Source organism: Clytia hemisphaerica, unplaced genomic scaffold (genome assembly GCF_902728285.1).
Source record: "Clytia hemisphaerica strain Z4C2 unplaced genomic scaffold, Clytia hemisphaerica genome assembly, whole genome shotgun sequence".
Taxonomy (NCBI): domain Eukaryota; kingdom Metazoa; phylum Cnidaria; class Hydrozoa; order Leptothecata; family Clytiidae; genus Clytia; species Clytia hemisphaerica.
Window position 1 is genome coordinate 1,883,425 of NW_027103968.1, and position 24,898 is coordinate 1,908,322.

At 34.8% G+C, this 24,898-nt stretch overlaps 2 protein-coding genes and 1 long non-coding RNA gene across 3 annotated transcripts; 2 read left to right on the plus strand and 1 right to left on the minus strand.

The window, feature by feature from the left end:
- Positions 1 to 2,285: 2,285 nt before the first annotated feature.
- Positions 2,286 to 3,715, minus strand: LOC136810530 (uncharacterized). Its single transcript, XM_067067100.1, has 4 exons — positions 3,650 to 3,715; positions 3,354 to 3,419; positions 2,888 to 3,091; positions 2,286 to 2,740 (listed from the first exon to the last, which is right to left on the minus strand). Exons 1-4 carry the CDS (start codon positions 3,672 to 3,674, stop codon positions 2,592 to 2,594), a joined length of 444 nt encoding a protein of 147 aa, XP_066923201.1. The 5' UTR covers positions 3,675 to 3,715; the 3' UTR covers positions 2,286 to 2,591.
- Positions 3,716 to 9,359: 5,644 nt separating this feature from the next.
- On the plus strand, positions 9,360 to 10,382 carry LOC136810531 (uncharacterized). The gene is made up of 3 exons (XR_010847125.1): positions 9,360 to 9,576; positions 10,075 to 10,233; positions 10,344 to 10,382. It is a non-coding gene; the product is annotated as an uncharacterized lncRNA (long non-coding RNA).
- Positions 10,383 to 10,402: 20 nt separating this feature from the next.
- On the plus strand, positions 10,403 to 12,296 carry LOC136810538 (uncharacterized). The gene is made up of 4 exons (XM_067067104.1): positions 10,403 to 10,490; positions 10,642 to 10,899; positions 11,014 to 11,446; positions 11,690 to 12,296. Exons 1-4 carry the CDS (start codon positions 10,403 to 10,405, stop codon positions 12,294 to 12,296), a joined length of 1,386 nt encoding a protein of 461 aa, XP_066923205.1.
- Positions 12,297 to 24,898: the final 12,602 nt, after the last annotated feature.

Genomic DNA, 24,898 nt, shown 5'->3' on the forward strand with positions numbered 1-24,898 from the left:
ATTTAAACACATATACACTGTAAATAATATATCACCTTTAACTTCATGCAAAAAAATTAAGCCCAAACACACTTTATAGTTTTTATTATCTATTACATCAGTACAAAAAATATTTTACTTTCCACAATCATTAGTTAACTTATAAAAATCACTTATTTTTCTTGCTTTTGTCCGCTCACATCATATTTCTTATCAAAACTCACATTATACCTCACCTCAAATCATTTATATATAATAAAATATATATAAATATAACTCATCGTATAATATAAGAAATACTCTTTTATCCTCTTCTGTTCGTAATTAAAAAAAAAAAATAATCCTTTTTTGTTTTATAATTTCTTTTCTTTTTTTATAAAACTCCAAGTGACAAACCTCTTCCTCTAATGTTATAATGGTCTTAGCTGGTTGTTGTCTCTCTTCTTCATTTATCATTAAGATAATAACATACTCAGTATCTATAACCTCTTTCCCTCATAGTCTTTTTAATAATCTCTTTTCACATGTCGTTCAGTAGGCTGGAAACAGAACTTCGTCATTTAACCTAAATCCACAATGGGCAAAGACTTTCCTAACTGAAAGTGACGCCCCCATAATAACATAACATATGTATGTTTGTTCCTCCGCGTCAAACATATCCATTGAAGTCGCTGGTTCGAGTGACTCTATGTCACCACCACTTTCAACATGAGACTCTGAATTCTCAAGCATCGACAACATGCGCTCTTGATTCTGCTTTATTTTTTCCAATTCCATCATCATGTTGTACTGATAATCTAAAAATATATTACGACTTTTATATAACGCTAGCCTGGATATCCAAGCTCAAAATTTTAGAAAAAAGAAAATTTACCTCAACATACAAAGTTCTAAAATTATAGAGCTTGGTCTCCCTAGAGAATGAAAGTGAAAACCCATGTTTCCTAGCCAACCCAGGGCAGCAAAACAGAAATTAATAAAAAGCAGTCTTACAAGATCTAAAACTATTTAAAACATCCAAAGATTACACCAAAGTCCATAAAAAAGTTTGCATGCATTATCATGACCAACCATGTTTTCTTGGAAAATGAACTTGCCTGTTTTCTTCTTTTTCATGTTTTCATGTAACAGAAAGCCCTATCTTCACTAGCAACTGGAGGACTATCCTATTTTTGCTTTAGAATTGCTCAACGCCGTGTAGATTGGCCCTTACGGTTTTAGCGAAGTGAGTGCAAGCAAGCGGACTGCATTCTCTTAAAGAGAATGCAAATCGCTCTAGGGAGACCAGGCTGTAAACCAGAACATAAAATATCAAAAACTAGACTGTGAAATAGTTTACAGCCTGGATATCCAGGCTAATATAACGGATGATTGTGAAAATTGCAATCAATCGTAAAAGGGGTTACGCACGGAGAACGAGTCTCGTGTTCGCAAAGCGAAAGGGATTCTACAGACGCCCCAAACCCGCCCACCAGTTATGTTAGGCATGTGAATGTTGGGGCTATTCGTATCATAAAAGAATGTCGTTTTTTTTTTTTGAATTGAGTATGTGTATGACAGGTAATATAGCATAGGCCCATTAGATCATAATTTTGAGTTTCAACCAATCAGATCGACTTGATCAAGGGATTTTTAAATTGTGAGAACGATAATAACAGGTTTTGATTGATACTGCCATTCGACCGCTAAATTTTTCAAATCGCCACTCAAAAAGTCAAAAAGTGTGAAATTAATTTTTTTTTACATTTTACAATAGATTTTAAATAATTTGAATAAATAATTTGAATAAATAATTTGAATAAATTAAAAATAATTGTAAATATACATCAACATTACTATAATAACCTTTTCAAACTTAAAATTAAATATTAAATAACGTATCAAACCATATATCAAACTCATGTATCTTACGTCATGTCATTTCATTCATGGACAAAAAAATTTGCAAAAAAAGAACAGGAAAAAAGAGAAGTCATTCTTCAAATAAAATCATGTGCACCCAGTCAACAAGAGTCAACAAAAACTCAATTTTAGCTAAGTTGTTAAGAATTTCTTATGATTCATTATTTGAAAATGGAAAATATATCATACTGTAAAACATATACATTATAAAAAAAAACATTCTACCGCTTATAAATGAAAACGAATGAAGGCCAGAGGGTTAAGATTAGTTTAAATTTCAGCTCAGCTATTTTTAGGAATGTAATAATAACAACAACAACAACAACAACAACAATTTCAATCGTGGTAAAGTAAAACGTCAACGAGGAGGGTAATCATGTAGAAAACTCTAAGTATTTTATTTTTCGAAAACTCAACAAAAAAAGTGGTGGATGAGCTTTATAATGAAGAAGATGGGGCAAAGGCACAAATAGAATTTTCAGTGTATGGGACTTTTTTCATTGAAGGAAGACACAAGAAGAAAAAATCCTAGGCATAAAATATGTTAATACTACAACCATAGACACCTTAATAATCAACACTCTATAATTTCATAGTCAAGACACTGGAAAGTTAGGTAAGAAAGCAACTTAGTTAACCTTTTTAGTATTAAACTGAATGTTGATTAAAAAGGTATCGATGACAAAAAATATTACAAAAATTTTGTTTACCTAGTTTTTTTTCTTCTTGTGGCTTCCATGATGGGAGTACCCATACAACTGGCCACCGGTCTTTACCCAGCGGCCGAACTCCAAGTGCGTGTCGGTGTGGCTGTGCCCCATCTTCTTTTTTTGTCGTGCATACCGAACGTATGCACGAGCTACAAAAAAAAAATATATATAATGTATCACTGTTACTTTAGAATGACAAGACGAAAGTTCCGATGTTCTTGATTTCCATAAACGAGGGCTCTTTTAAAAGTGAAAGAAAATTGTATAGAATAAATGAATGATATTAATGCAAATACCTTTTTGCTCGTCCACCACTTTCTCTGTTGAGTTTTCGAAAAACCCACCCCGAGCCACCCACGATCCGAATTCCCTCACGTCCCTGTCCTCCTCGTTTTCTATTTTCCTTTTCTGCCCTCCTCGTTGGTGACGCTGGTGATAATTGTTGTAGTTGTTGTTGTTGTTGGTTGGTTTCGACGCCGAATAAGCAGAGAACCATAATGCTGAAAAATAATTGTATTGCCGTTTCGTTATTTATTTCCGCATAATACAGCATAATTTCTTCTCCTTCACAATTTCTTACACTAAAACTAAGCCAAGCTAATATGTTCCTTAAAATATGGCCTATTATAATGGTGATTAATTGGTAATAGTTGGTAGAAGTATTTGTAAAACTTTCAAAGTATCATTTTGGTGACTTAAATAATGCAAAAACTCCTTTGTATGAAATATGTGAAGTCGTCAATCAATTAAAAAAAGCCTTACCCATTGCCTCATTTTGACGGTCCTCCTCTTCTTTTGCAACTTTGTGGGCTTGTTTCTGCGCCAATTCTAAAAGAACAATCATAATTTAGATTAGATACGCTATAAAAATACTAATAATTTACTTGACGATTGATTTTAGAGAATAATTTGAAAATAGTAAAGGTGCTGGTAAGGGAACCTTATGCTTTGCTCTTAAAAATAGTCTATTCTATTTCCAGTCAACCGAATAAATGATCTTTGAATTTAAGAGTACATTATTTCTAGCAAAGGAAATAATAGTTTGAAATAAAACATACGTGCTTGAAGTTGTTGTTCTTCCATGATATATCTCCGTTGGTGGTTGGTGTTGACTGGGTGCTGTCTGAACTGAGAATGACATAAATTTCAATTTGACATCAACTTTCAATCATAATAATTATGCAACATTGCAATTCGAATGTTTTCTTACATAATTATAGATTTTCGCTGAGTTGCATAACTTGTTGCAACACATAACTTGTTGCAACAAACCATTATGTAAGAAAACATTCGAATTTTCGGAGTTTCATTATTGTTGCATTACAAAAATCGAATGTTTTTTCAATGTTACATAAATCTGTATAAATGTAGGTTTCTGGTTTGAAATCACGTACGTGACCTACCAAAAGGCAGAAATTTGGCGGGAATTTAGTTTGGTGGATTTTGAACAAAAAACACTATCAAATTTTGAATGCACTCGATTCTACCAACATATGGCTGAAGAAGTTGCACAGTCCATTATAACAAACTAAAAAAGAAATCTTTTACATACTTTTACGATCTACCGTGAGGTCTAAAGAGGAAGGGGGGGGTTACGCGAAACAATCAAGTACATGTTTTTTTTTAAGCATAGCGCTTATAAGCATATGAAGCTCAGATTTGCAGGATTCCTAAACATAACATAAGCATATATGTCAGCCTAAAATATTTTTCCAGTTGTCATTTTTATCTATTTAAAAAGGTTTGGTAGAGGTCAAGTAAGAATAAGACTTTCCAAGGTTTCCTACATTCCACTGCCCCCAAAATCTGAACAAATCTTTACAAAACTTCAAGCACGTACGTTTTTCTGAAATTTCACTACAAACTTGGCTCGAGGTGAATCATGAGCATATAATAAGCATAAGATATACCTGGATGCTTAGAGAACTTAAGCATACACGAGCCTGACCAAGGGGCATACACTTGCTTATAAAAAAAACATGTACACAAAAAATCACATAAAAATAAAGTAGATCGAGTTGATATTTTTAAAACACCCTTGTGTCACAGGGATCTCCACCCCACTGGAAAAATATGCTCAAACTTTGTGTCCGGTGGCGAAAGATCTCTCGAATTCTGTCCCGGTTGAGAAAAGATAAATAATGCTATTCCACTGTAAAATTGGCTCTGTGGTCAAGGTTAGAAGGACATTTTTCTATTATGTTTTTGACTTAATACATACTCCCGAAATGGTAGATACACCACGTGTGGAGGAGGAGGGGGGGGTACATGGACAAAATGGGTGTCGGTTATGTGCTAAATGGTTCCTTTTTAAAACCCTCTCAAAATCAATTCCCTTAAAAAGTTATAATATTTGTTAATTGAGTAAAAAATAGAAAAGTAGTCCCTTGAATTGTCGCAACAGCGGCAAAATTCCGTCTCTCAAAGGGTTGATTTTCTAACTTTGGCTCGGACCTCGCAAACGTAGTATCTCACCCCCCCCGGAACACCAGCAGGAAATTGACTAGTTAAAGTTTACTTTCAATTTATTATTTTCCCCAATTCATAAAAAATAACAGCTATTTATAAAATTTTATCTTTGGGCGTCGTTGGCTTTGATAGACGTCGTAACATGCTCATCCACCGTGCTAGAGTAGAAACCTGTAAATAAAAAAAAAAATTGAAAGTATTTTAAAAAGTTTAAAAAGAGTGAATATTCCCTTGATAATATCTATATTCCCGCTCTAGCTGATAACTTCATAGCTGGGAGAACTGATGTCTAGGAGACTCTTCTTCAAAGATTGGCGGTCAAGTCAATTTCTCCGGTCAGACTGAGCGAACAGATAATTTCAGATTCGTTTTTAAAAAATCATTAAGAAGATATAACTTGGTTGTTATAAAACTTCAGAATACTCACTTTCAACATGAAAGAACCAATGAGCGTTCAGTAAGAAAGTGTGATCAATATCTTGGGTGAATTAGAAACAATTTCGAATGTCGTAAGTGGCAATTTATAGCTTCATTATACAGCAGAACAGATAGCCCAGGAAATCTATAAGTAAACAAATTTGTTTAATTTAACTTTTAACATAACGTCAGAAATGCAGAATTGTTTGTTTGAAAAATGTCACTCCAGTCCAGAGATATGCATGAAGTACCTCATACGATTTGGCCGATTTTCACTTTTAGATTTTTTCGAAGTTTTTTTCATATGCTTTCGGGACAAAACTGTCAAAAACTAAAAAAATAGGCACACAATAAACTTAATCTGTGACAAGGAGGTTAGAGCGAGAAAATAAATCGTCAAAGAGTGAATCATTTTTAAAGGTTAATACAGGTTAATATGGAAATTTAATCGAGCACGTAGATTGGCTTGTTTTTGAAAACTATTATACTAGAAAGTATAATTTTGGAAAATATGGAAACTTTACGACGAAACATTTTCTTTGACGAGATTTTCTATGCGGAAAATGTGACCTGGAAAGAGCAGTAAGGTTGCATTGTTGTAAATTTTGAATGGCTTTTTGTACAGTTATTAAGTGAAAAATTAATTTGAATGACGTGATTTGCACAGTAAACATGGGCAACTGGCATCATTCTTTTCACATACAGTTGACGTTATTCCATCATCACAAAACTCGTCAAACGCATTTAAAAGAGTTAGATAGGAATCGGAACCATCCATATAATGAATGCGTCAGCCATGTCCAAAAGAGGCTGGGCACCAGGCTTCGAAAAGTTGTCAAATCGTACCGACGTGAGAAAAATGTTATGAAGAAGGGGAAAATGGTCACTAAGATCACTATGCTCTCTGGCAAAGGAAAATTAACTGACACGATCATCAATTCAATGCAGAATTACTACGGCTTAGCTATACGTAATAATCTTGGAAACATGTACGTAATGAAGAAAGCAGTTGTAGAGGTTTTGTTCCATTGCACAGAGTTTGAATCCCCTGAAAAACGGTATAAATTCTGTCCAACAGGTCCAGATACTTGGTGCAAGTGGCAGTTGAACAAGCTAAATGGTACCAATGTTTACAAGCCACGCACAGGATGTTGCATACTGGTAATTATTCATTTATATATTATATTTATTACATTTCAATTTCAAGACTTTTCTATTCACTTTTGTATTCAAATATTGTTCAATTTCAAGTAGACATTAAAGGATTTAGGTCAATTCTCAACTTTTGTCAACTTTTTGTATAAAAGTAGGCGTGTCATTTATTTTTGTTTAGATTTTGATTTTCATTTTGTATTTACTTTTTAGTTTTGAATCATCTTTGATTACAAATATGTGCTACGATAAAGGAAAAGTGTGACTCATTTATTGGTGGACACCCTTCTGTTACACAGGAATTCCTTAATGGATTCATGATGTGATTTAACCGATTCTCGTTGAGTTACGCGATGACTCGCTCCTTTCAAAGTGTTTTCACGGCCAAACCCAAAACCCCAACGAGGCATTAAATCAAATAATTTGGTTAAAGGTTCCAAAGGCTGTCTTTGTTGGCAAAGGTGTATTAGAAATGGGTGTAAATTCAGCTATTATTGAGTTTAACGATGGTTCAAATGGTATATATAAAGTTCTTAATTATTAAACGCAATATCTTCAGATTGGATTGAAGACTTCAAATTTTCAAGAGAGGTTCATCATATAAAACACTAGAGAATAGACTAAAATAAAGGGAGTTCCATGCATATTTTACAAGTTATTCCAATTTTATGAGAAGGAATTAGGCTAAAAACTGTGTTTTTACGCTTCACAGCCCCATATCTTTTGATCTAGTGAAGCTATGAGGTTGAAAATAGTCTATTCTCTAGATCTATATGTATGTAAAAGGATTGCAAAGTTTCAGATCTTTATCTTTTCTTGATCCACCTAAATCGTGTTTCAAGTATGTGCTGTCTTTTTGCTTATTTTCTGCTGAGTATTTTCAAAAATAGAAAAATTTGAAATTTTTGTCATTTTTTATCATATTTTACTTAAAAAAGTCAAGAAATGTCATGAAAACACTAGAATTCAAAAGATAGCTTTCCAGGTACTGTTCCACAATGATGGTTTTTCTGAAAGTATAATATGCTAACTTTACTGATGAATTATATGAAATTATATACTTATAGTAAAAAATCCGAAAAAATTGTCTTTTGTTTCATTCTAATAACAATTTAAAAAAACAAACGAACAAACTTCGTATGAAAATTCATCAGTAAATTTAGTATTGTAATGCCTTTTTTACTATCTTAAACAATTTTTCAATTTCAGCTCAGAATAAGAATAATGCATTTTTGTGGTATCTCAATGGCTACCATGAAAAAGTTGAATACTTGTTCATGATAGCAGGTCACACAAAGTTCAGTTGTGATAGGTATGTAGAATATCATTCCGAAAAAATTACTCTTTTGTGATTTAGTTGTAGTGGTTAAACATTTGAAAATTTGGAACCCAAGGAGGCTTTAAATGGGAATGATTTTTGGTGTAAAATAATTGATAAAATGCTTTACCCCACTTACAATTAAAGTACAAAAGAGTACATTAAGTTAATAAATTTTCACGTGGATTAATTTTCGCGGTTTTCGCGAATTTTGACCATTTTCGCGAAATTTAGTCCACGCGAAAATTTTGAAGGCCTTTGATTCGCGAAAATTGGTCCACGCGAAATTATTAGGAATTTTACAATCGCGAAAATAGAAGTTCGCTAAATGAAAGAAAGAAATCAAATTATTATATCACGAGTTTTTCATTTCAATGTTAAACTCAAGTAACCTCCTAAAAATACTTTCTTTGAAGTTTTTTGAAAGCTTTTAAGTGACTTTGTCTGCCTTTGTTCGATTAAAAAACACACATCTCTTTTCAAGTTACAATTTATATAGTCGCGAAAATTTTAAATAACCTTGATTCGCGAAATTTAATCCACGCTAACCTGAGATCAGATTGTGATTGTTTTCTGCCCACCACGCTGAAGCTCTAAAGGGATGGGTGAAAACATACAATCTGACGAATATGCAATCTCAAAATCGTAAAGACCACGTTCGTCTAAAAGGACTGGGGATGACAACAAAGTTGCGTGATTGTGTTTATGAATAGGGCGCTGTATCAGTTTTAATTTTTCCGGCGCACAACAAGATTCTTGTTGTAGAATTTTCCGCGGGAGGACTATTTTCCTCAGATGTATAATTTTCAAGTGCCTTTAGAGGTTTAGAGTGTTGGTGACGAAAATATACCGGCGTCGTTGTGCATTAGACCAACAATACCAATCTCGGTTAAAACAAAACTACTAAAGGGCATCCGTGACATAAAGTTCACAAGACTATCCATCGACATAATTGACGAATCTTCAGATAAAGGTAAATTATGCCCTCCTTGTTCTAGTTTTTAGTTATGTCCTATCTGGTTCAAATACAGCTGTGGCACGAGGGTGTGTATTGAAAGTTTTATTTTTGAAATTGTGTGACACAAAGAACTTGTAAATAAAGTTTATAGGTTTTAAAAATACTTTGTAGATTGTTAGATGCCTTATATAATTTTGAGCAATTTTAAAATAATCTTCTTATTTCAGTTGCTGTGGTGTCCAGACCGAAGCCCACAAATAAGACACTTCTTGCCATTCACGAAGTGGAGAGGCATATGGTCAAAAAAGGTTATGCTTTATGTGATGGAATGGTGTACAAAAAACCTCCGGAGGCAAAATTCACATATGTTTTGTGTACTACTGTGAAGAAATTTCTGATGAAGTGCTTGAAGAAACATAAAATAGCCGAATTATTGACTACCTGTCTCGAGAAAGTAAATGAGTTGTTGTCGGATCCGGCATGTGGTCTTATCAGGCCAATCACTCGCCTTTTCAATGCTGTGGAAGTTTTACCACCAGGAACCCTTTTTCTGATAGCTGAAAAAAGATTCGTTAGGATGAAATCCCTTGACAAGCATCACTCTCCAAGAGCCTTCGTGAAGTATGTTTACAAATCAGACCGTGTTCCATACCCCTTACCGTTCGTCCAAGGTTTGTTTATGAATATTTTTTGTAAGAATCACATCAAATTTGTTCTCCCCTCTCTAGGATTAGAAAATTTAATAATGAATAAAGCTTTGCTCATCAAAGTTATGGACTAAATAAAAACATTTCGGAAGTCTATCACACGTTTTCATAAGAACAAACTATATAAGAACACGAGGCTGTAATTGTCAAAATGTAAAATAAGTTAAGAACGTTTCAAGGCTTTGCGGACTCTAAAGTACCGAATTTCTTTTAGGAAAATGAAGAGAACTATTCAAAAATAGTGAAAATGAGAGCACATTAAGAACATTGTTAGACTTGAAGCTCAAAATGCTAACAACATCCTACCCTACCGGTACATAACGTTGTTTTAACGTTCATCTAACGTTAGATGGACGTTATTAACGTTAGATAAACGTTGAAGCAACGTTGTGTGCCAACTGGGTAAGGCTTCAAAAATGTTGGATGTTCTTAAAACGATTTATCTTTTATTTTAATTCATAGGAATTTTCAACAGTTTTCCGGGAAAGCGAAAAAGATTGAAATTTCTACAAAAGTTTTACCAACTGCTGCTCCATCAAATGTTTCCAATAAAAGAACGAAAACTTCTTGTCTATGGAGATTCAAATTCCGGTAAAACCAGCTGGTTTTACGTCTTTCAAGGTAACTATTTTTATCTGCTTTACTCGTTGTCCTCATTCAAATTAGGCTCGGCTGGTAATCAAACATCAAGAGTGCAATATGATTTAAAGCTGACATTATATTTTTTATAGGAATCATTGGAACAGACCACATTGCTGGTGTGACACAGGACAGTCAATTTGCTGGTCACATGATCAACGAATCCACAGAAATAGTTTTCATGGACGAATGGTCATCAAATAGCTTGAGCTGTGAAGAAGCTAAACGTGTCCTTCAAGGTATAAAAATACTAATGTCTAACTTTTTGGGAGTTTTTTTCAAATTCGTTATAGTTATAAAACACTGCACATCTGGTCTGAGGCTGGCTTGAAATGTTCACTGAAATTGATTTGTATATCTTAAATTTATACTATTACTACACTTTTTAAGGTGGCTTAATAATGCTCTCACAAAAACATAAGTCGGCCAAGAAAATCAAGTACAAGTCTGGTTTTTTCATTACCACAAACAAGAAACCTAGATTTGGTAAAAAGACGGAAGAGTCCAGCGAATCCGAATGGGAATCAAATGATATGGACAGCGAAGACGACGAAAATATTCCAGGAGACAAAGACAACAGGGCTGTATATAAACGACTGAGGTGTTTCAGGACAAAATCTCTTCCAAATGAAGATTCCAGTGTTGGAGGTAAATAAATTAAATCTTATTGGGTAAATTTTAAGATGTATTAAGCCATTTTTACAAAGTTATTCCTTGAGTACCAACATCTTTAGTCAGAAAAATATATTTTCTCCTCTGTAGATTGGCTTCGTAACCACTGCATGGAGGTATTTCATTATTGTTCGGAGGTGTTAAAGACCACGCCTTTATTTGACAGTTGCTCGAACCAAGATGTTTTTAAATTAAAGAGGGATGAAGAAAGGATGGGCGCTGCATACAATGATTATGATGGTTTAGCTGAAAGCCTGCTTGCCGATTCAGATTTCGAAACAGATTCTTCAGAGGACGCAGAAGAAACATCGTCTGAATCAGAAGAGGAAGCATTAAACTTTACTTCAGAAGACATGGATTTGTATTTTCTCGGTGCGGATGAGAGTGACCCAAAGAGATGGAAGAAGGACCACGAGTACTTCACAACTGATATAAAACGAGTCGACCCCCTTGTGAGAAAGCTAACAATGCTAACGGATGAAGATTGGTCCAAACTACCCATCAACAAAGAAGATTTGAAACGGTTAGTGCCTCTATAATCCATTTTTGATCTAGTAAACTGTTTGACAAGTGATTCAGATCAACAGGCTCAACTGTAAAGAAAAACGTTTTGCACTTGTGCACGCATATCCTTTAAAGAATCAAGAAGCTATGAATTCATTCTTTCTAGAAATGAATATCTTTTCAGAACTCAAACTAGAACTCAATGATTAATCAAAGTTTTTATTCCTGTCAAAATGTAACCATTACAACCTTTACTTTTTAGTTACAACATTAGAAAAGCAAACAGTTGGACTGGTGTGGACAGCTTCTACGAGGCATGGCTCAAAAGAAAAGAATCACAGGAATCACAATCAACAACCCTAACTCAGCGTATCTCCAACATTTGTGATGCAAATGAAAGCGAATGTGATTTAGACGAGTTATTGACACCACCCGTTCAGAGATCTTCAACGAGCACATCCACCCCTTCAAAAGAAGTCACTGGTAACAGCAGCTCGAAAAGTGATTCGGGCAATCACATAACTCAATTCCTTAAACTGAGAAATAACAATCAAGAAAATTCAACTTCGAAATCAGTTAAAAGGCGTTTGTCGAGAATCGTTAGCTCAAGCGATACTGAGAGTGAACTAGAGCAAGCTTTAACGGTCTCAGCCCCGAAAAAATCAAAAACTCTAGATAGTCGTGAAACAGGAGATATAAAACCTGAAATTCTTTTCAAACCTACATTCAACTCGACCACTACAATACAAATTTCTACGGACGAGGAAGATGATAAGGCTGCATTACAGAAAAGTTTATTCAAAACAAACACATGTGTACCATACGAAGAAGCACTAATTATATCCTCCTCTGATGAAGAAGACGTTTGAAAAAAATACATGTCGTCATTTATCTATCTCATATACCCCTTGGTCTTTTACTCCGTACTTCTTTTGAACGAATACAAAAGAAGCCACTTAAATTTTTTTCTAAATGATCTTAATTTGTCTATGCTCCGTAAACTAATAAAACCCTCGACACACCTTCTACAAAACTTTCGAAAAAGTGAAAAAATATTTGAGTCCAAATTTGAGGCTTGTCACCTGTTGTCACCCGTTGTCACCCGTTGTTACCCTTGTCACACATTTTACAAAACTTTCGAAAAAGTGAAAAAAATATTCTAAGTCCAAATTTGAGTCTTGTCACCCGTTGTCACCCGTTGTTACTCTTGTCACACTTTTTTACAAAACTTTCGAGACAGTTGAAAAATATTCTAAGTCCAAATTTGAGTCTTGTCACTCGTTGTCACCCGTCGTCACCCGTTGTTACCCTTGTCACACTTTTTACAAAACTTTCGAAAAAGTCAAAAAATATTCTAAGTCCAAATTTGAGTCTTGTCACCCGTTGTCATCCGTTGTCACCCGTTGTTACTCTTGTCACACTTTTTACAAAACTTTCGAGAAAGTTGAAAAATATTCTAAGTCCTAATTTGAGTTTTGTCACCCGTTGTCACCCGTTGTCACTCGTTGTTACCCTTGTCACACTTTTTACAAAACTTTCGAAAAAGTTGAAAAATATTCTAAGTCCAAATTTGAGTCTTGTCACCCGTTGTCACCTGTTGAATATTTTTCAACTTTTTCGAAAGTTTTGTAAAAAGTGTGACAAGGGTAACAACGGGTGACAACGGGTGACAACGGGTAACAAGACTCAAATTTGGACTTAGAATATTTTTCAACTTTTTCGAAAGTTTTGTAAAAAGTGTGACAAGGGTAACAACGAGTGACAACGGGTAACAACGGGTGACAAGACTCAAATTCGGACTTAGTATATTTTTTGACTTTTTCGAAAGTTTTATGAAAAGTGTGACAAGGATAACAACGGATAACAACGGGTGACAACGGGTAAGAAGACTCAAATTTGGACTTAGAATATTTTTCAACTTTTTCGAAAGTTTTGTAAAAAGTGTGACAAGGGTAACAACGGGTGACAACGGGTGACAAGACTCAAATTTGGACTTAGAATATTTTTTGACTTTTTCGAAAGTTTTGTAAAAAGTGTGACAAGGGTGACAACGGGTGACAAGACTCAAATTCGGACTTAGAATATTTTTTGACTTTTTCGAAAGTTTTGTAAAAAGTGTGACAAGGGTGACAACGGGTGACAAGACTCAAATTCGGACTTAGAATATTTTTTGACTTTTTCGAAAGTTTTGTAAAAAGTGTGACAAGGGTAACAACGGGTGACAACGGGTAACAAGACTCAAATTTGGACTTAGAATTTTTTTTGACTTTTTCGAAAGTTTTGTAAAAAGTGTGACAAGGGTAACAACGAGTGACAACGGGTGACAACGGGTGACAAGACTCAAATTCGGACTTAGAATATTTTTTGACTTTTTCGAAAGTTTTGTAAAAAGTGTGACAAGGGTGACAACGGGTGACAAGACTCAAATTCGGACTTAGAATATTTTTTGACTTTTTCGAAAGTTTTGTAAAAAGTGTGACAAGGGTGACAACGGGTGACAAGACTCAAATTCGGACTTAGAATATTTTTTGACTTTTTCGAAAGTTTTGTAAAAAGTGTGACAAGGGTAACAACGGGTGACAACGGGTAACAAGACTCAAATTTGGACTTAGAATTTTTTTTGACTTTTTCGAAAGTTTTGTAAAAAGTGTGACAAGGGTAACAACGGGTGACAACGGGTGACAAGACTCAAATTTGGACTTAGAATATTTTTAGACTTTTTCGAAAGTTTTGTAAAAAGTGTGACAAGGGTAACAACGGGTGACAACGGGTGACAAGACGCAAATTTGGACTCAGACTTTTTTTCAAGAATTCAAAAGTTTTGCAACAACGGTTATTTAAAAAAATGTTATGAGATTAAAACGAACATGTTATACATGATTAGGAAGTGTGCCACTATTTATAAAAGGACAGCAATTCAAATAAAAGCAATCGTTCCTTTTTTCTCATTATTTGTGATTTTTAGACAAGTACTTTCAAAATTTTACATATCTATTTCCATCATCGATTTTTCAAGCTCGTATTCGCCATCATCCAAAGAAATCAAATTAAGCGTGGAGTTTGACAAAATTTCAATGGGAATATTTTCTAACTCATCATCTGTAACAATAGCAACAATGTTCTCATCTTCGTTGCTTGACTTTTCGTCATCAGAAAGCAAACACATACCCTCTCGAGGATTTCGCTTTAATGTGGCATTTCTAAATTTTCTTTGGCGTGTCTCACCCTTACTTAGTTTTTCGAACAAGGTCGTGTCGGATTCACTTGAAGACGAGGAACTGTACTCCATTATTTTTGTTTAAGTTTTTTCTATGAAAAAGAAATATAAGTCAGTTTTTATCCATATCAATCCTTTTTGTCAAGAAAATATTTTTATACACAAATACTGTAACTACAACAAATATATGGTTGATACATTTATTCATTTTGACAATAACAATAACGTTATAATATGCTCAAAAAATTAAGATAGTCAAACTAAAAAATAATAAAAGGACTTGAGTGTTAGCGGGTTCGTTTTTGGACTAGTTGCGAATCTTTAGTGGCCCTTTTAATAAACCTTTACACAAATTGTGAAAACCTTTTTGAGCAGCTTCAAATTTCAGAAAGGCTTAAATCAATTTATAAATTAATGGTGTGTCAGCGGCCAATGCTAAAATAAACGAAAAATATCTACTTTCTATATAATTTTTTAAATGCAGCCGAATCAGCTCGTACTCTTATCGAATCTCGAGTTCTAGAATGACGGAAATTGAAAGTCTTATCTCGGATAATGCCGGCCCAATTTTTTTCACCATGCTTTTTTATTCCATTGAAAAGCATTTCATCCTCTTCTGGTGAAAACTTTACTTTCTTGTTGCTTACCTCTTTCGAAGCTATCTCCCTCTTTATTGTAACACTCTTGCTTATCGTTGGCTTATCATATGTAGACGGTTTTCCAGGCGTTGAAGTTTTAACAGAACTAATAATCTCCATCTGAACTTCTGCAGAATCATTATGATCGACAGTAGGCATAACAGCGGACGAACACAGTTTGAACACGTTGCATTATACTGTTCACTTCTCTACATTGAGCATCTAAGCTACAATTTTCATACTCCTCTTCGTCTGAATCAACAGTAAAAGGGGTGTGAGTACCAATCGTATTCAAACGAGAAGGTCCTGGATTTTGGCCAATAACTAAGGGACTGGGAGCTTTCGATATAGCTGCTAGGTCTCTAAATACCTCTGATACCGTGTCTTGTTGGTCTTTTCGAGCTGTTCCCAGCATTTTCTCCATACATTTTTGACCTGCTGTTGCCACCATTCTCGATTGTTTCTTTTTGTAGTGCACTTTTGCAACTTCCGAGCTGTGTTTTTGATCTTCAGAGATAATTTCTTGTTCCGATTTCGATAATCTATCTGCACTTGTAGTCTCAACGATCTGTCTATATCGAGTTGGATGAATGTACTTTCCTATGGCTCGATGCACAAGTAAGGTCATGGCATTAGTCAAGGATTTGTATTGACCTCCTGTTGTAGATACTAACAAATAATCACAACATGGGTTCAAAAGGGGTCGCACAAAGTCGATGTAGGTGTCTAGTATAGTAAATACTTCTTCACTTAAAATGAGTGTATCGAAAAGGTATTTACCTGCAGTCTTGAATTCTCTTTGATCAATGAAACCATCGGTTTGTTGTTTTGCTTTTGCGATCATTGATAAGGTTAAATATTGGAATGTCATTGGTCTACTGCACTTGACCCTTAAGAACAAGAAAGTAGTGATGAAACGAGTGCAAAATGTCAATTCCTGCTTATTTGGTAAAGGTTGTTGGACTTTACATTTATTGACGATGTCTTTATAGTGGGGTATGTGGTACGGGATGACTCTTTCCATTTCCTCAAGGCTTGCCCAGCTGTCACGTCCAATCAAATTTTCCAAATCAAAGTTCCGAGTGCTGTCAAGTCGTTTCTTCTTTCGCAAATTTTCTTTCGCCCTTCTCAAGTAAACTTCAGTAATCGTAAAACACCTCAATTTGTTATCGTTGATTCCAAATGCCTTTCTATAATCCATTAAATCAAAAATAGCTTTGACATTATTCAATGCCCCCGAAGAAGACATTTTCCATTCATCCTCTAAAACAGTCAAGAATTTCAATATAATGGTTGTTGAGCCAAGACAACAATCAATTAGTTCATAAGAAAGGGATGCTAAAGATTCGTTGTCCCCTGTACTGCTCATCAAAAACTTCATAGCGCGTTTTGCGACCTGTTTTGATTCTCTTTCATTTTTGCCTCCGCCACAGGTAGTGGTTAGCCATTTATAAAACGCTTTTCCTATCCCCTCATCAATTGAATAGTAAGGCTTCGAGCTGGTTGACGCCTTTCTTTTGAAAGCAGGCTGATTCAGCTCAACATCTTCTCGTTTAACCTCTGGCTGTTCATCGAAGTAGTAGTACCAAGGATGTTTATTGTCTATATGTTTCCTTAAACCTCTCGTACTTGCAAAATCTGAATGAAGGCAAAGTTTTGCTGGATAAGTGTATTTACCTTTTTCATTTCCATCGAATGACAGCTTCCTTTTTCCGTTTGCTGATCCATTGATTGAACGCCAGTCTACAAAGAGCACCCTCCGGCGGGCCATTTCAGCCCTTGATAACTGACGAATGATCAGGGATCATTTTTATATCATACTGGTTCACTTTAAAATTGAATTCAGGGGGTTACTCATTGTCCTCTATTCAAAAAATGTTTTGAGCTTTAGAAATTCTGTTTTCTGATTGGTTTTTTTCTTTTCCGGGGGTAGACAACCTTTTTCCCGCCAAACAGAGACACTTCCCGCCAATTTGAATCCCTAAAGACTTCACTTTTATCAGTTTAACTTTCATTACAAACAGCCCTTTGTGTTCCTAATATTTCTTTCAAAAATATTACAATAATGTTGAAATCAAAGATGTTATGATTTGGTGTACTTTTCGGACTTGTAAGTTTTCACGGACACCATCTAAGTCTCATAGAATGCGCAACAACGGGTAACAAGGCAAAGGTTCAAAAATTTGGCTATTCGATTAAATTTATTGTGTTCTAAAATGTAAACGGCATGCTGATAATAAGCCATTGTTTTGAAAATATTCCTTTTAAAGATTATATTGATCTTTTTGACGTAATAAAGACGTTCATTCAGGCCGTGTCCCTTTAGATTCATTTCCCTGTTACAAGCAGTAGACATTTACGGAGAAAAAAATGTTTCTTACACTAAAAATGTTTTGTTCCCATGAGAACATCTAACTATTCCAAAATTAAAAGAACAAAGCGTTTTCTATGATCTTAAAAGATTTTGTCTCAAATATTCCTATGTTCTTTCAGTTCAATTCATTCCTTTCATTGAAAGAATAAGCGATTCCCAATTCAATAATCAATATGTTCATTTGGTTAGTTGAACACATAGTTACGCACATAGATAATTTGTTCTTGATATGTACGTCCAAAGTTTTCACACTCTAATGGGACGAATTAGTTATTTCGATAATCGAATAAAGTGTTCTCCGCGACAATAACAAAGTGTTCCCTTGTCATTTTGAACACTTCGTTATCTCTGCAGTATTAATAAAATGTTCGCCTATTGCGAGGAACACATTAGACGCCATGTTAAGGGAATAGACAAGACATTTTATTAAGAATATTTTTATTCTCTCATAAATGCCTGGTTTGTTCTCAGTAAAGAGAACGAAAGTGAACAGAATGTGTTTCCTAAGAGGAAGCTTTCCCAAAGGGATCATTTTAGAGCAATTTCGATAATAGATTAATGTTACTTTGTTGTACATCGCATTACGAAATTGTGTTGATCATTTGGGGATTCTTTCTATAGACAGAACTGCCTAAAGATCAATAAAAAAATATGTTAATATAAGAAGGATACTCTATTACGAAAGCAATTTCTTTGTTCAGACAAGAAAAACTTGTTTCAAAATTTGAAAAGTTATGATACCAAAGTGTATAAAAACATCTACATTAAGTTATATTTAAAAAAAATGTTCTTTTCGTGCGCAAAGGGAATTGACGCGTTTTAATTGCTATTGAATTACGGGAGCGACTTTTGTTATAAAAGATTCAATTTTGAACGAAAGAATCACACATCATAACCCACTCAAGAGAGAAAGATAGGGAGAGTGTGCGTATGTGTGTCAAAATACCAAATTTAACATCAAGATGGTCAAGCCAGCCAAACAGTTGAACTCGAAAAGAATATCAAACACGCTGAGGCGCAACTTTTTACCACTTGTAAGTTGATATTTTCTTGCTTTTTATTTGATTTATAATATTTTCAGTATATTCCTACAATATAGGCACTTTAAGTACGATTTGATAATAGATTATTCAATCAATGACTTGTTTATTTCTATTATAAAATAGGCAATCACTGCACACACCTTGCCATTAGTAAATAGTTCAAAAAAATAATTTCTTGACGTTTTGTGATTTTCAGATTTCTGAACGAGATTTATGCATCTCTTGCCGCGCCTTCCCCTACGACGACAACCACGAGGACGCCAATTTGACCGAGAAACGAGATCTGCTAGATAAGAAGATTCAATCAAATAGCAATATCAAATTTTTCTTGTATTGGTGGCACAACATCGAACAGTCATGGTGACGACACTGCTAGGCCCTGCATCGCATATTTCATATGTTTTACGAAGCAAACCGATGAGGAAACTATATTTTCTCTGTTCCATGACAACGAGTTTGACCCTGATGTCAGAACCATTGGATCCAAAAGATTGGCTCAGAAAAATAAAGACGATCTTCTCAAAGAAATGAGCATTGTTGTAAAGGTATTCCTTTTGTTTTAGCCTTAAAAAACCCTTTGTCTTTCGGTAGTCGTTTAACATTTACAATTGCTTCTTTGAAATATTTCTAAACAGGCCTTTTTACTAATTACAATACGAACACCATTTGCCTTGCTTTTAAACGATTAACTCAAAATGATCAGTTCCCATGAGATTAAACTTTTATGAGTAAAGTGTGTAATTACTCCGTACTTTTCAGGATCATAATAGCACCTATGCTAAGAACATTACCGAAAAGAATAACAGTGGGAAGAAAGATGAGGACATGTTTCCGTGCAGAATCTTTGCAAACCACACACTGAATGGCAGTATGACAAACGCTGTGGCTAATTTAAAATTGTAAGGACGGATGAATATAAAATTTGAAAATTCGTTTGATCAGATACCAGATGGTAACCAACCAGAAGCTAAAGTAGAGGCCGCTAATCCAGCTGTAGATGAAGTTTGCCGCTTCATGGAAAAGTACAACTTTCGACTCAACAATGGCAATGTTTATCATAAGCCAGACGAAGGTAAAAATCTGAATAAAAAGACTAAATGTTCTAATACATTGCTTATCCAAAGCTTTATCACATACGACAAAATTTGATTTTAATGTGGAAACCAATTCAGTCGTTTTAAAAATGATGAACTTTGTGCCAAACTACCAAAAAAGAGAGTGACTACCGACTATAACTTTTGTTTTTGTTTTTTAGCAACATACGCATTCGTTTATTTATGCAACGCAGAAGAGTTTTTACATATGCTACAGAATAATGTTGAAATTGGGGCAGTCGTTTACAAAAACTTTGCACACCTTTTGAAAAACATGAGCAATCCTTATTGTCAGGTATGAAACCATGCTATCTTGTTATCTGAAGAATATGAAAGATCAAAATAGAATGACACTATAATACATTCTTCGACTTGATCATTTTGAAATTCTAAAGAATTTAAAGTAGTTCATCGTCAACTAATTGTTATTGTGAAGCCTTTTCGTTTGAGTTTTGGTCATTTTTCATAATTTGAGCGCCCTCCAGCGTGGGAGTGCCTGGGCGGAAGAAGATCCCCCTTTTTAAAATTCAGCATTTATTTTTGAGGATTTGATCAAGCTGTTTTTCTTACCGTTTTCCAAACCCTTTAGCCCTCGTTGAGGTCCGTTGTTTTAAAGCATAATCGATTGTGAGCCCTTGTTCCCTTTGTTAATTCATTTCTCAATTTCAAGCGCCCTCTAGGGTAGGAGTACCTGGGTGGAAGGTTTTCACTTCTTCTTAGACTCAGTATTCATCTCTAAGAATTTTATCACACTTATTTCTTTTACCGTTTTTCAAATCCTTTAGCCCTCGTTGAGGACCGATGTTTTAAAGCATAATCATTTGGAAGCCCTTGCTCCCTTGGTTTTTCAATGATCATTTGTGAATTTTGAGCGCCCTCTAGGGTGGGAGGCCTGGGTGAAAGGCGATTCACCTATTTTAAAAGTCGGCATTTATTTATGAGGATTTGAGCAAGCTTTTTTGTTACCGTTTCCAAACCCTTTAGCCCTCGTTAAGGACCGTTGTTTTAAAGCATAATCATTTGGAAGCCCCAAAGCAAAGTAGGAGAACAAGGAATTCGTAATTATCTCCATTTTCTTTTGACAATAATTATTAAATCAAAAGGACACCAGCCAAAATAAATAGATTAAATACCTGTTTTGCCTTTTTTTAGGTTAAGCTTTCTCTGAATCGATAAGAAGGGTATTAGTGAGCCCAATAATACATGTGTTCTTAATAAAGGACCTGTGCATACTTTTTTCCATAACTAAAAGCTTAGGTTCAAAGATTTATTTTTCTCCAGTTAAAATAGTTTTGTGCAGACAAATCTATAGAGACTCAGAATCAAAAAAGAAAACAAGAGAAGGATGTATGTATCTTGGTCCCTTTCTTTGAAATTTTATTTTACCCCAAGTTAGTTGATATTCTCTCTTCAGCGTTAGAAAATAAAGTTAGACTTAAACATCATTCATTACATTAGTAAACAAAAGATTATTTTCAATACACAATTTTACGAAAGAGTTTGTTAAAAAATTACTCACGCATGAAAAAGGAATTCAAAAAGAGAAATATAATAGAAACTGACGAAAAGAATATGAGTTACACATGCGCAAAACTTTCTTGTCTAAACCACAAGTGGCTATTTATCAAAAGTGTTCCGATTGTATCTAAACCAAAACTTTACACAATTGTATTCGGTCAGTGTGTAATACAAAGCTAAAGGTGAGGAGTCCCGCAAGGGCGGCCTCATTCGTTCGCAATGGACTTACGTTTTTTGATAAATAAATCCCACCCTGAAAATGACCATTTTACACCCCGAGAAATCCCAGGCCTGGGAAATGCCCGTTTTCGGGGTGGGTTTTCAAATCTCTGATTTTATGAAAAATAAATCCCACCCCGAAAATGACCATTTTACACCCTGAGAAATCCCAGGCCTGGGAAATGCCCATTTTCGGGGTGGGAAATTTTTCATAAAAATTTTCCCAGGATTGTAAAATGGCCAAAATCACCCCCGAAATTTAATCGACATATGTAATCTTTAAAAAATCTCAGGGCTAAAAAAAATCCCACCCCGAAATTGGCCATTTCCCAGACCTGGGATTTAAAGATTTTTTCCTGTGATACGTCGGGTATAGGGACGTAGGAACAACGTAGGTGAGACGTATTTTTTAATTCAACATTTTAATGGCAATGTTAGCAATTTTTAAAATATTCTTCTTAAATATGTTTGGCAATATGTTTGGAAATAGGTAATTAGGAACGGTCTAGCAAATCAATGGAAGAAAAAGGATAATTTTGCACCTTAAAGGTCACGTGATATTCGAAAGATTTTAAATTTTGATAGTTGTACCATTTCGAGATAATTTAATTAAATAGGTATTCGACTTTTCTTATGCCTGAAAGCAAAGAGATTTTAAACTGATTTTATGTTTCCTTATAACCAGTTTGTCCACATTTTCGCGGACATCCCTTCAGGTAGTAACTGCACAACCGCGCAAAACTAGGCAAGTGATTGGAAACAGAAAATTAAAACCCAAGATTATTTGTCGAATTTTAAATATTACAATAATCAAATAAAGCAGTCACAATTTCCCAATTTGATACTGCTAAATTTAAATTTAGGATGAATCTTAAGGCCAGTATTTCAAACAGTAAGCTAACCATCATTGAAAATTTTTTCAAATGATACTAAACATGTGAACCAAATCTTGTATTGTGCATGACATTCGGATTAAATAAAACAAATGTATGATCAATCTAAAACCAGGTTGTCCACATATTCGCAGAAATCCCTTCAGTTAGTGACTGCACGGACGCGCAAAACTACACAGGTGTTTGAATCAACTACAAAGGTTTCTGCTGTTTTTCATATACAAGGCTATTTTAACAATTATTTTTCGTAATTCAAGATGGGCAGTGTCAAAGGACCGTACACTCAAATATGGCCTGCTCTTTCATAAACGCTTATGCTTTAATCCTGTTCGACTCTCCTTTTCATAACTTTTGAATAAATTCATTTTTTGAAGTTGAGATGATGGAAACCAAGCAATTTTTTACGAACAGCCTAAACAATGTGAGACTTTAGACCATACCGAAAAATCTCGGTAGACCACGTACCAAAAACGGGTCCTTAGAGCTCGGATATTCAGGCTAGAGAAAGCTATTGGAAAATATTCAGGGGGATGTTTTGTCCCCCTCCGGCCTGGATAGGGTTAAGCGTTTTTGCACTTATTTTTGAATTGTTTTTGCAGTGAAAACATTATGTCAGCTGAATACAAGAGAGAGTGGCGTGAATAGCGAAAAAGGGAACTGAAATTTTTAACTAGAACTGATAGTGACCAAACTGATGATGATGTGCCACACCAGAGAAATAAGCTTGAATTTAGTATCACTCAAGATAGTGTGCTCACTGACGATTCTACTTACTTAACCCCCACAAATAATGCTTCTCCTGGTGAAACAGACCGTGACACAGATAATAACTGGGTATCAGTAGATGAGTATATCAGCAGTAGCTCTGAAGATGATTGCATGGAGGGTGTCAATTGGAATGAAGGTCCAAGCTTGGCAGAGCAGTTAAGAAGATGGGCTTGTAAAAACAGTTGTAAGCGAAGTGAACTTTCAGAACTTCTTTCAATTTTACATGATCATGGACATGAAAATGAAGTCCCCAAAGATGATCGCACCTTGCTTCGCACCCCAAGAGAGGTGAATACAACTACAAAGTGTGGGGGCCAATATATTTACTTGGGTATGAAAACAGGAATCATCATGAAATCATCAAGCTGATGATTAATGTGGATGGATTACCACTTTTTAAGTCTACTGCTTTAGATCTTTGGCCAATTTTGGGAATGTTTGTACATCCCCATCCTTTTGTTATTTCACTTTACACTGGAGAAGGAAAGCCAAACAACTGTTCAGAATATTTAGATGACTTCCTGAAAGAATACAAAGAGCTTAGAGATCACGGTTTCGTATTTGAGGACAAGCAATATTTTGTCAAAATTTGGTGCATGCTTTGTGATGCCCCAGCAAGACAATTTATTAAGTGTACAAAAGGGCATGGTGGGTTCTATGCATGTGAAAGGTGTGTCATCAAGGGGGGGGAAATAGATAGTAGAATGGTTTTCCTGGCTACTGATAAGGATCTGCGAACATAGGAGGATTTTGAAAACTTTAAATATGAAGGGAAACATCAACATACTCTCAGTATTACTGTTCTTGAAAGAAGGACCACGCCTTTGTTGACTGTCTCAAGGACAGATTCGACAAATATCCCAAAATCTTCAAAACTATCCAGGGAAAATGCCGGAAAATTTAGCAGATGACTCTCGCAACTTGTTGTTATATGAGGGTCGAAATGATGACTGAGACTACCCAAGGGCGGTTGAGGGGGTCAATGATTCAGACGACAGGTATTTGTAACGTTGTTGACGTATGTTCAAACTGAAAATGAAATATGATAAACTAATAAGTATTTGATTGATTGATTTAAATGAAATAAATTTGATTGACAAAGTTAAGTCTTGAAATTGAATTGATTAGAAAAATAAATATTGAAAATGTTTGAGAAAATCTAAGTCCAGATGACCTAACCTAAGCATGCTGAAAATCCAAGATGGCCGCCAAAGCATGCTATGAAAACAAAATGGCCACAACTGACAGGCAAAAAGCAAAAGGCAGAAAGAAAAGCAAAACAAGAAAGCAAAACCTACCAGCCTGCCAGCATGAAAGCATTGTGAATTTTGTCTGAATTTCAAAGTCTGAACTTGACTATTGAAAGTATTGAATGTTGACCATATTGAAAAAATTTGAGTTTTAATTTGAGCTCCTTACTCCTTGTGAGCTTGATTGTGAATGACATGAAGAAGCATGCAAGCCCTAGTCTAGCCTCATGTGGACTGGACACCAAAAAGTGATGACTCATCAAAATGGTAGAAATGTAAACAATGTATAAAATACAGACCTACATTGAAAATAAACATTACCAAAATGACCTACATTGAGTATAAAATGTAAACATTGACAAAATGACCTGCATTGAACAAATATGATAAATTTAATGAAATGAAAATAACCTGAATAAATTTTTTGTGTGAATTATATAATATGAAAATTGACTGA

Excerpts from the sequence above, each read along its gene's own strand:
- LOC136810538 (XM_067067104.1), top strand. The coding sequence starts at position 10,403 with ATGATCAACGAATCCACAGAAATAGTTTTCATGGACGAATGGTCATCA. Across the intron at positions 10,900-11,013 it reads TGAAGATTCCAGTGTTGGAG|ATTGGCTTCGTAACCACTGC; the intron begins GTAAATAAATTA and ends TCTCCTCTGTAG. Across the intron at positions 11,447-11,689 it reads AACAAAGAAGATTTGAAACG|TTACAACATTAGAAAAGCAA; the intron begins GTTAGTGCCTCT and ends TTTACTTTTTAG.
- LOC136810530 (XM_067067100.1), bottom strand. The coding sequence starts at position 3,674 with ATGGAAGAACAACAACTTCAAGCAC. Across the intron at positions 3,420-3,649 it reads AGAACAACAACTTCAAGCAC|AATTGGCGCAGAAACAAGCC; the intron begins GTATGTTTTATT and ends TTGTTCTTTTAG. Across the intron at positions 3,092-3,353 it reads CCGTCAAAATGAGGCAATGG|CATTATGGTTCTCTGCTTAT; the intron begins GTAAGGCTTTTT and ends ATTATTTTTCAG.